This window comes from Miniopterus natalensis, chromosome 2, assembly GCF_054644295.1.
Source record: "Miniopterus natalensis isolate mMinNat1 chromosome 2, mMinNat1.hap1, whole genome shotgun sequence".
Classification (NCBI taxonomy): domain Eukaryota; kingdom Metazoa; phylum Chordata; class Mammalia; order Chiroptera; family Miniopteridae; genus Miniopterus; species Miniopterus natalensis.
The window spans coordinates 25,335,799-25,347,832 of NC_142082.1; the positions used below are offsets into that span (position 1 = coordinate 25,335,799).

A 12,034-nucleotide genomic window follows, 5' to 3' on the forward strand; every position below is an offset into this window, starting at 1 on the left:
AGGCCTCCAAATCCGGAAAGAAACTGTTGAAGCCACCCAGGCTGTGGTATTTGTTACGACAGTGCCAGCAAACTAATACAGACTGAAAATGCAGATTTAAATGGGTTTTTGTCAGTGCAGTTCAAACCTGCCTGTCCCCAGACAGCCCTGCCTTCTGAAGCCCAGAGAATCCCTTCGTTATGGAGGGAACAGAGAAAGACCACCTCACCGTCAGCGAAGTGCCCGCAGCACCCACTGCCACTTCCAAGTCCTTCATCTGTTTGGTCATGTTTGGTCTGTGCCAACCTTTGTCCCCTCAGCCTGCCTGGCCCCTCTTCCTCTGTTTCTCTGATGGACAGGCCAGTCAGGCCTGGAAGGAGGGGAGCCCAGCAGCCTGAGTGCAGGACTGCTCTGGATGACCTCTGACCTCTGACATAGGTGATGTCACAGGGGACACTTAGCAACGGGAGCCTATTGGGCACACTCTTGGGCTGCTCACCTTGGGAGAGGTTGGAAGCCATGCCCCTCGTCTGAGGCCGTGCTCGAGAGCTGGGTCCCTCTTCTTTCCCGAGCCCTGAGGGTAGAGAATGGAGAAAGATGCCACCACTGGGCACAGGAGGCACCGGCCGGGCACTGTGGCTCCGCCTTCGGGGGTGGCCGCCGGGCACCTCAAGGGGACCAGCGAGGCAGTTGAATTCCAGAGGAGCAGGAGCATGGGCGGTTTACACCAGAAGGGGGACCCTCCGAACTGCATCCAGAAACTGTGCAAGGAGCTAGGTAGGGGCCACAGCCCAGCGCCCAGCAGCCTACCCCCGCCCCCCACTGCCCTGGCCAAACACCCTGAAGGCCAAGGTTGCGAGCGCTACACACTGAGGTTTTCAGGCGACACAACCAGCCTGGGGCTCCGGGGAGGCCAGTTTGAGGGCTGGGCACCCCGTATGGGTGGCCAATGCGAAGTTCTGCTGGGGGCAGGATGAAGGGGGTGAGGACCGACCGGGACCTTGGGAACCCTGTGGGCCTGCGAAGCCATCGGGCCTGTGGAGAGCACCATGGCCTCGGGAGCCAGCCCGGGAAGTGTCGGGTTCATAGCGTGGGTCTGAGCCCCGCCTCGGTCTGAATCAAGGAACCACAGCACCTCCCAGGGCCGGGGGTCGGCCATGACCCTGTGGGGGAAAGTACTGCCTGTCATGCTTGGCACTAATGTGGCTTCTAAATTATAAAGCGTGTAGGTTTATACCTTATGTTAGGCCGCGTTTGCCATGCCAGGATGTTTCTAAACATGCCAAGCGAAGCCATGGTGTGACGGAAGTGGGGGTGGGTCCTGAAACGCCCTAGTCCTTAGGTGGACCTGAGCCTTGAATGATAGCACGGGCCCTCCCAGCTCGAGGCACCTCATGGCACTTTCCCCAGAGCAACGGGACCCTGAGTCAGCTGGAGGACAGTGGTGACTAATAGTCGTTTGCTGGGGCACTTAGCAGTCTGGCCTCCTGGGGGGTTCAAGCCAGCAGGTGGCCTTTTATGAGGTTGCCAGTCAGCTGCAGACATGGAACAGTAAAAGGGATAGACAGCTTGCCTGTTCAAGCCCTAGGGGTGATTTTAAGAGGTAGGGGTGTAAACGCATTTATTCTTCTCTAGTGTAAAAATCCAAAGATGTGTTCTTTCAGGAGAAAGAGGAGGTGCTGGTCCCACTGGCAGGGCGGCAGCAGCTGTGTGGCTCCTCCACCTCCGCTCCCTTCAAGATCTGAGCATGGCCACACTTTATCAGGCTCCCTTCAAGCTCTGAGCATGAAAACACTTTCTCAGGCTCGCTCAAGAAGAACAAAGTTCCTAAAAAGAAGAAATCGACCTGAGTCTGCTTAGGAAATATTACTGGTAGACACAGAGGGCATGTCTCAAACAACACCGGCCATGGGATGGATGGCAGGAAGGCTTCTGTGGGGTGCATTGTCTCACGACACCGGTCCCAGGGCACCCAGGCTGTACTGGGGGGCTCAGCTTCCCCTGGAGCTTGAGAGCCGGGGGGTGCAGAGCAGGAGGCCTCGCCAGCCACCACCAGGAAGGCTGCTCCAGGCCTTGCCCATGTCGTAACATGGGGGAAGGAAAAATCATGTCTCTCTCTTTACTGATTATTTTCTTACCAGATACATAATGGGAAGAAACAGGATTTGAAGATCTGCCTGGGACAGCCCCCTGTCTTGTAAAACAGGCACACGCAAAGCACATGCACACACACATGCGCGCACATGGGTTCGTGGGCAGATGAAGACTTTCCAAAAGAAGTCAATTTTTAAATCCCAGCTTGAAAACTGTTGATTCTGAATCATTCCAGTCCTCTTTTCTGAGGTTGGGGCTGGGCTGCTCCTTTTCTGCCTGAGAGGTGTCTTGAGACCTACAATAGTTTCCCTTTATCGATGGAAGATACGTTCCAAGACCCCCAGTGGATGCCTGAAACCATGGATAGTATTGAACCCGATATATACTATGTTTTTTTCCTACACACACACACACACACACACACACACACACACGCCTTTTCCCTTAAAAGAAAAACTTTACAGCTTCTCTTTGGCATATCTGAATTGCCAGCATCACTACTCTCGTGCTTTGGGGCCGTTATTAAGTAAGATAAGAATTCATCAAACACAAGCACTGCGATACCACAACAGTGGATCTGATACCCAGGATGGCTTCCAAGTGACTAACGGGCAGATAGCGGACACAGCGTGGATACCCTGTACAAAAGGACAAGTCACATTCTGGACAGGATGGAGAGGGACAGTAAGAGATTTCATCATGCTACTCAGAATGGCACACAATTTAAAACTGGCTGATTTTCAGGTGACACAACAATTGTCTATTTCTGGCATTTTCCATTTAATATTTTCAGAGGACAGTTGACCTTGGAACTGAAACTCTGTGTAAGTGGGGACTATTGTACCAAGTTTTAAAATATTCTCTGAAGACACAGTTGTCCCACCCCCTCCCTCAAACCCCTGTCCTTGGTCTCCAGGGCTTTTTGTCTCAAGTGTGGCCAGTGTCTTCCTGGGGACAGCACAGCCACAGATCAGCAAGCGTCCCCGAAGCTGGTGTGGGCGCTGCAGATAAAGAGGGTGAAGAGGGCTTAGTTCTTACCCACAGGGAACTCAGACCAGCTGGAGACAAAGAAAATGCCCCAATGACACAGCCCAAGGCCACACGTACTGAGCACCAGGAAGGCCTGGCCATGATGGAAAGCTCCCTCCGAGCAGGTTGCTGAACACGGGGCAGGGCCCCCAGGTCCTATGAAGGATGGCATTGGAAGATGACAGGGCTCATGGGAGATGCTCCAGGGGAGGAACAGCATGAGGGGAGGCAAGAACCAGCCTGATCGGACTCCCTAGAGAAGCAGGAGCAGGGTACAGGGCACCTATGGGAACCAGGCCATCACCTCCTCTATCAGGCAATTGTCTCAGCCCTGAAGCTTGTGAGCTGAAACAACACTGAATGGAAGGCCTGGAGTAGCTGATCCAACAACCAAATTCTGTAAGGAAATTCTCCAAGATAGGAGCTGCTCAGAGGTGCCCTGGCCAGGCCTTCCATCAAAAGTATTACTTAAAGCTTTGGAATTTCCCCCAGGCTGCACCTGCATCTGGGGCCCTTGGTGTGTGTGTGTTGGGTGGGGAAAGGTGAACCAAGCTGCTTGTGGGGAGGAGAAGCTACTATAGGGAACCGGCCATCTCATCCATTCCAGGCTCAGATGTGACCACTCAGAAACAGAGCCTTCAATGTTGTGACCTGAGTCCCCTTGGAGGCTCACAGGTCCAAAAGAGGCCTTAGGGAACCTGCTCCTGGATAACTCCACGAAGGCTCTTCTGGTCCACAAGCTCCTGGAAATGAGAAGTCTGCGCTCAGTGAAAACAGTTCATGAGGCTCCTGCTCTGATCCTGCCAGAGTCACCAAAATGTAGTGTTACCGTAATTACTTCATGACAGTTGCTACTTACATGAGCTGAGGCTGGAAGAACAGCTCCCTGGATGTCAGGTAGGGTACTGAACTCCTGGGTGCACAGCTCTCTCTCACACCTGGACAAAGATCTGTACTAGCTGGCCAGCAGTCAGCACTTTCCTTGGAAAAATGACACACAAACCCCCTGGACATGCTCTTCAGAGGAGGAACAAGCTAGGAGAGGAGTTTCCTGGATGAGGCATGTGTGGTTCAAGTCCCACCTCCTGGGGCTGCATTGCCCTACCCCTGGGGAATGGTCTGCCCAGTGGGTTCCCCACCCCTGCGCTTCACTTCTGCTGCTTCCAGGCTACTGTGCTGCGACCAGGAAGACTTCAAGGGGTCCCCGTGGGTCTTGCACATTTATTGTAAAGGCAATACCTTCTGCTTTATCCGAATTCTGCCTAGAGAGGACAAACATCCTGAAGTGACTGTGTGTGGGGTGGGGCCTTGTGCAGAGTGAATATTGTGGGGCAGGGAATTGGGAGACAACCTGTCAGGATAAAAACTGAGGCTTGCTCTAGTCATAGTCATTAGTAGTCTAGCTGTCATGAGTACCGCAGTGCCCGAAGCAGCAAGAGCCCAGCACCCAACACCCTGAGGGATAGCCCCATCTGTCCTCTCAGGGCTGAGCTGTGGGGCCCTGGCCATGTGATGGAAGTGTTCTGACAAACTCTGCTCCTTCCTCCTCAGAATCTGAAGACCAGGGAAAGGACCTAAAAAGCAACACTGAAGACACCATCTGGTAAGAAGACTGCTTGTCAAGTGGGGTGGTTTTCTAGGGACATAGGAGATGGTAGGGGTGGGAAGTGGGGCCAACACCAGGGTCAAGACTTGGAGGCCCTGAAGGAGCCCAGGGGTGTCCTGAGAGGACCCCAGAGGCTCAGATGAGAAGGTCTGAGGCAGGATGAACCAAGGTGGTTCTCAGAGTTGTAAGCCCCTCCCCTCCCCTACACCCACTTCCCCAGGCAGCCCCTCCAGCTGCACCATGGCCCCAGAGTCTTGGAGCTGGCACCTGTCTTAGAAAAGTGGCAGTGATTCATCCCAGACCACTAGGCCTGCCTGGACCCTCACACTGGGGAAGGTCTGGATGTGCAGTAGAATGGACAGGAACAACCTGGGCAGCACTGCCTCATCCTTGGTACCTCTGTACATCGCCCCCCCCCCCCCGATCTGATTTGTCCACCCGCCCACCCTCCTGCCCTCAGGATGGAGGCAGGCCCTGCACATTCAGGTCCCTCTGGGCCTATGTGTCCAGGCTGGATCTGCTCCCAGAGCTGCCCAATGCCCAGGAGGGAGAAAGGTGTCATCTTGAAGTTGTGTCTCCACAACACCTATTCTAAAACCCTTGGTTCCACTTCTACAGTCAGGTTAACCTAGAGGAAGACAAGCAAGAAAAGAATCAGGGTGCCCTTGGAAAGTTGGACCATGAGAGTGGAAAGCTGGACCATGAGAGTGGAAAGCTGGACCATGAGAATGTAGAGCTGGACCATGAGAGTGGGAAGCTGGACCATGAGAGTGGAAAGCTGGACCATGAGAGTATAGAGCTGGACCATGAGAGTGGGAAGCTGGACCATGAGAGTATAGAGCTGGACCATGAGAGTGGGAAGCTGGACCATGAGAGTGGGAAGCTGGACCATGAGAGTATAGAGCTGGACCATGAGAGTGGGAAGCTGGACCATGAGAGTGGAAAGCTGGACCATGAGAATGTAGAGCTGGACCATGAGAGTGGAAAGCTGGACCATGAGAGGGGAAAGCTGGACCATGAGAGTGGGAAGCTGGACCATGAGAGTGGGAAGCTGGACCATGAGAGTGGGAAGCTGGACCATGAAAGTGTAAAGCTGGACCATGAGAGTGGAAAGCTGGACCATGAGAGTGTAAAGTTGGAACCAGAGGTTGTGAAGAGCTACTCAGAGGCCAGTGACCAGGAGGAGCATGAAGATGATAAGGGCACAGAGAGATGCATCCAGGAGGCCAAGGTCAGGCCCTGGTCCTTTAACATTCATATACTGCTGTCCCCTTGGGTCAGAGTCCTGCCTTTATTTACTTCTGTGGTGTCTTTTCACAGGTACAGGAGCTGAAGCCCATGAAGCTGGAAGACCTTCTGGAAAAAGAGGCAAGAGCTTTTTAATTTGGTGACAGAAGTCAGATGGAGAGGCTTATCAGGCATAGTTCTCCTGAGTCATGAGTGCACTGTGGGCATGTGGCCCTGAGTCATCTTGGCAGGACCATGGTATAGGCTGGACCAAGCCTTGCCCTGACCCCCAAAGAGCCTTCCAGGCCAAACTCTGTGCTTTTGGCCTCATGCTGGGGCATCCTAATTCCGAACAGTACAGTTGTTAAAGGCATGTGGGTCCCTGACAGAAGGCAACACCCCAGAGTTCCAGGCCTTGGAAACACCCCAGTGTCCCAGGCCCTGATGCATTGGCCAGAGACATGTCAGTGCTATAGTAGGAATTGGCACAGGGCACTTTCTGAGGGAAGGTGCCTGTCATTCTCCTTCTCAGTCCAAGTGGTAAGGAATGGAGAGGTAGCTGGATGTGTTTTACCAGGATTTACAACAGATCGTCCTTGGTGTGATTCAAGGGGTTCTGGGGAGTCCTTCACCCACCCCAAATACTTCTCTTGGTGCTGATTAAAGTGCTACCATTGGAAACACATTCTGGACTGAGCCAAGGTGCCCAATTGGAGACCTTGGGGCAGCAACGCCTGAGTTGCCTGGGCTTTTCACATCTTAGTGCAAGTCTTTACAACCTGGTAAAGTGGGGTCCCAGGTAAGTTTATGGAGGCAGAGTTAAAGATGCTTCCCAATTGAGCATGTCCAGGGTGGGCTTGGAGGAGCTGCCCCAGATCTGGACATTGCCTGTCCCCCAGAGGCCTTGGTTCTCAGAGGGTAAAGGTAGAAGAAACTCTCTGGGGTCTCAGGGACTTGATGGGAGGTGAGCAGGGAGAAGTGGGAAGGGCATATTCCTCCCTCTCCCTCTTCTTCCAAAGGTGGCCCATAGACACCTTGCCACCCGCACTGCCAACAGCTCTGCCCAACTTCTCAGGAGCCCCCACTGAGCGTTGCCAGTGTCTGGTGGTCCCAGTGGTAATTGCTCAGACCCCAGGATCAGGAGCCCACTCTACCTCACAGGATCCCAAGAAGTCTACTCACCTCTCTAGCTCACCCAAACCCGTCATCCATGTCTCTTTGGTTTTCATCCACAGAAACCATCTATGTTTGTGGAGATTGATCTGGGAGACCATGCTGAGGAGGTAAAAAACCTTCCCACAACAAAGCCAAACCACCCACCAGGATAGGCTATGCCTGTGCTCAGGGACTGCAAGGCTTTCCCAGGGAACTGGCCCCATGTACGTGTGTGTTAGAGGCTGAGGCAAAGACAGAGACAGCAGCATCAAGAAAGCTCCGGGGTGTTAAGCACTGGCCTGTGGGGCAAGAGGGCGCCCTCTCCTCTTTCTCATCCCCCGTCACTCTAACTCGCAGGCATTCCGACACCATCAGAGACGCTAGGGCCTGGATCAACCCTTGGGTTGCTCATGGACCCAGAGAACCTCTTGTGAGATCATGCTGGGGTGTTAGAACGGGCATAGGCTTAAAAATTAAGAGACCTGGCCCCCACATCCAGCTCTGCCAGTAAATGCTCAAACAAGTCACCATACCTCTCTGTGCCTCTGCTGTCTCATATATAAAATGGGAATCTTAGTAGTGCCCATACCCCAGGGTTGTTCTTTAAAGCCCTCAAACAGTGTCTGGTACCCAGAAAGCTTCAGTATTAAGTATCATCATCTCCACCACCACCATGATCATATCATCACCACCATTACCATTATCACTGTCATCATCGCTACCATCGCCATCATCACATCAACACTATCATCATCATCATCATCATTGTCACATCATCATCATCATTTTCTGTAAAAAGAAGTGATTGACCCAATGGCCTCTCGGGGTTGTCTTTTTCCATTTTTCTACTGTAGTGAGCAGTTATCTTTTTAGAAGTTTTTTTTCTCGGCAAATTTAAACATCTGCCTTGGGGTTATTTTTTTCCAGATTTCACCTTTTATCTCTTTGCCCTCAGTGCATGCTCTACAGTGAAGAGAGCTGCTTATTAACTCCTGACAAGGCTATCATGGGGGCACCACAGGTTCTGAGGACTCAAGGAGGGTCAGCCTGTGGCAAAGTTGGAACTAAGGGCCCACCTCTCCTGACCTACACTCCAGAGGTCATGGTGGCCCATATCCAGGGCACAGTTCCTTTGTCAGGGTTTCTTAATTAGAAATTTCCACTTGATGGTGCCCAGTCTTGTGGGAGGATGCTCAGGGCCAGTGTAGTCTTCATGCCCCCATGTGATCCAGCATGTCCAGCCTGGTGCCTGTGGTTGACTTCCTCCCCTACCCCATCCCCTAAAGTGCTTCTGCCACTTCCCACAGGTGGTCACATGTGCCATGAGAGAAGAGAAGCGGCCCCAGATGGACATGGGGGATTTGTCAGAAGACGAGTGAGTAATGGGTTCATGCTCTGGGCGGTGGGGAGACTTTTCCTCTACCATGATTTCTGGTGGTAGACCTAAGCATTTACCAAAGCTGGAAGGGCTGAGAGGCAGGCTACGGGGCATTTAACCACCTAAGGGATCTGGCACAACCTTTGCTTTGAGTTCCACCTCACTCCATAGCCAGACTCTCCCCATCCCATCAAGCAACAAAATGGCCAGAATATGGGGAAGGAAAAGAAGGGAAGGAGAGATGGTGAGAGTGGGGTGTTGCCTCATGGGTCCAGCTTCTTAGTTTGGGAATTTGGCTGCAAAGGTCACACACCTTGGTCCTGCAGGCAGTGAAAGGACCCCTCACATGTGTCCTGGACACCTATACCCTATTGGGGTAAAGATTGTGTAGGGCCATCAAAGCCCCACCACTTCCTGAGGCCATAAAAGGTGCTGGAAGAAGGTGATGTACTTACTTCTATGCCACCCAAGGGCCCATGGACATATTTTATTTTACTTTTTTTTTAATAGGCTTTTTTTTTTTTTTTTACTATGTCTTTTTATTGATTTCAGAGAGAGGAAGGGAGAGGGAGAGAGACAGAAACATCAATGATAAGAGGTAATCATTGATCATTGCCTCCTGCACACCCCCTACTGGGGCTCGAGCCTGCAACCAGGGCATGTGCCATGACCGGGAATTGAACCTCATTCTCCTGGATCATAAGATCTATTTTATTTTAAACAATACAGAGAAACACAAGGAAGAAAATAGCAATTTATTAGACTTCTCACCACTCAAAATTAACAACTATTTTATATCTTGGTTTAGTTGTTTGCACATTTTTTAAAAAGAAAAAGTTCTCTATTTGCTTTGTAAAACTGATACCAGGTTATTTTAAATAACCTAAATAAGGTGGAATAGCGCGACAAAGAAGAAAAGTTGGAGCTCACCCAAGTCCCACCTCTTGGAAAGTGAGGCCCACACAGGCACATGGTTGTGAATGTAGATTCGGAAGAAAGGCTGGATTAGGGGACCCACAGATGGGGCGCTGGTGAAAATGGGGCCTTCTGTGGGCACCGTTTTTCTGGATCACCGGTTCTGAGTATTTATAGCATTACAGCCCTTCGTTTATTTGACCGTGTTATTATTGCTACTTTCTGCTTTTGTATGTATTGGAAGAGAGAGTTTTCATGAGGAAGTTTTATTTCATCTTCACTCAGAAGCTCCATCTCTCTTCTAATTTCGACTTACCCAGTTGGTCACACCGGCTTTTACGATGTGAGAGATATCAGGATGGCCCTGTCACGCTCTCAAATCTAGGCTTAAAATAATAGTCTTTTCCTAAGAAGACCTTTCTTTGTCTCTTTGTTTCTTAATGGACATGGTGATGGATTCAGCCACACTGGCGGCTTCATTTTCTGCCCCAAAGGCCACAAATCCCAGGTTCACCTTCCTGGTCTCTTGATCTCAGCCCATCACCCCCAGGACTCAGCTGCCCAGAGAACCTGTGAGACAGGCCAGCACTCAAAAACCAAGCCTTGGGCACTGGAGGCCTCTGGACCACTGGGAAGGGAGCCTGCAGTGGACCCAACCTGGAGGGCTAGGCCTGGATACTTGCTGGGTGGAGTCACCTGTTTGTTCTGCTGCCCAGCTCACCTGCAAGCTCAGGCTTCTCTGTCCAGCCCTCTCCCTCCACCTGCTCAGAGGTGGGTTCAGGTATTCACGTGCCAGGAGCCCATTAGCAGCCCTGTGGGATGTATTGGCACCGAGCCACGGTGGTTCCTGCCAAGGGAAAGGGGCCGCCGTTTCATCCCCGAGGCAGCCTTGGTTGGAAGTAGAAACACCAGCCGCCACCCCACAGGAAGACGAGCACAGGTTGAGATGCTCTGGAAACATGCTGGGCTGGATGTGGGACCATCACCTGCGACACCTGGCTCAGCTAGTCCTTACGGTCTCTCATGTCCAAGGGTCCCTTCTGGCTCGGGCCTGTCAGGACAGAGGACAAAAGCCATGGCAGTGGGCTGGGAAACCTTGGGCACCTGGTGGGAAGGCAAGCCCGGCTCTGCGCTGGAATCCAGTTTTGTGGACAGGGCCCTGAAGCTACAGAGGCAAAGCCTTGGCTCCCGGGACTTGAGTAGCGGAGTGCAGCAGAGGTTGGAGTGGAGACCCTGTGCGATGCATTTGGTGTTGAAGGGGTGCTGCATGGGGCCTGGGCTCCACACTCCAGGCGTCTGTGACCCTCTGGCCTGCTGCTCTCTCACCCCCTCCCCTCCTCTCTGCCTCCAGGACCAAGACCAGCTGGGTGTGCTGCATTCCATACTCCACCAGAAAGAAGGTGAAGGAGAGTGTGTAGCAGCCGGTGACAGGCCAGGGTGAGCAGGGGGAGCCTGGGGGGTCAGGAAGTAAAATAGAGGGGACTAGGTTGCCTGCCTAACCTTCCCCCAGCTTCCTGTGTCCCCCTCAAGATCCACTCCTTCTTTCTGGCCAGTAATCGAAGGTCTCTACTTCTGTCTCCTGGGCTCAGCCAGGAGATGCAGAGGGACACAGACAAGCAACCCTGAAAAATGCCACTCGAACCTCTTTTAAGGGCACCGATGACCCGTGTGTGAATCACTGACCCACTGGGTGAGCCACGATGCCATCTTTTAAAAAGACACAATAAAGAGTGAACAAAGATGCTCTCCCTCTTCTGCTGCTCTTGTCAGATTCCCAGTCCTTCCTCCCATGCATCTTGTCCCATGAAATGTAAATGGGGGAAGGGAGGCAAGCTCAGGGACAGGTTGCATGACTGGGCTCAGGGACAGACTGCATGTGTTCCCAGGACATACGTACATGACCCTTCAGATCCCAGGAAACCCTAAGCAGAGTCAGACCCCCACAGGCTTGGAGTGGGCTCTGCTATCCGTGATGACTCACAAAGTTGGTCCCAGATCATCTGGGGGTCCTGCCCTAATGAGAGACGACTTGAGGAGCCCAGAAGTGGCTTGGGCATTGTTCCCGGTGGTCCTGGGAGGCTGAGCTTTGCCGGGAGAGAAACATTCTTGCAGGTGGGTGCAAGAGGCTCAGTATCACATCTCTCACAGCCCTTATTGGGAGCCAGGAAGGCCACGCAGAGGAAATCAAGGCTCAGGGAGATGCTGCTTGCAGGGGATGCGAGGGGAAGGAGCAGAGGGCCCCACAAAGGAGACTTGACCAGGGGCTTTGGAGTTCCTTTGTTCACCCAGCTGCATCTCAGCCAAGAGCCACAGGTCAAGTGGGTGAATATGTGCAATTCCATGTGATTCAGCTTAAGACTGAGAATTGTGGGCCCAGCCTCCTCCTGTAAGACACATCCCACCAGTCCATACCCAGCACGCACACTTGTTTACTCACATGCAAACGTGAGTACATATATGCACAGGCACACTCACAGCACACACATGGTCAAACCTGTTCATGACAGGCAGCTTGGACAATGTGGCTTCACCTCTCCCTAAATTTAAATGCAGAGTGGCCCAGGCGGTGGGTAAGGGCAGAATAAAACACCTCCTGCACCAACGAGGCCCGCCGGCAATGAGATGGTCACTTAAATTTAGGGAAGCGTGAA

General features: G+C 52.5%; 1 protein-coding gene across 1 annotated transcript; it reads left to right on the plus strand.

Moving 5' to 3' along the window:
* Positions 1-566: 566 nt before the first annotated feature.
* Positions 567-10,801, plus strand: C2H13orf46 (chromosome 2 C13orf46 homolog). Its single transcript, XM_087813687.1, has 7 exons — positions 567-756; positions 4,654-4,705; positions 5,327-5,939; positions 6,029-6,076; positions 7,171-7,218; positions 8,398-8,465; positions 10,735-10,801. The coding sequence occupies exons 1-7, from the start codon at positions 567-569 to the stop codon at positions 10,799-10,801; spliced, it is 1,086 nt and encodes a 361-aa protein (XP_087669813.1).
* Positions 10,802-12,034: the final 1,233 nt, after the last annotated feature.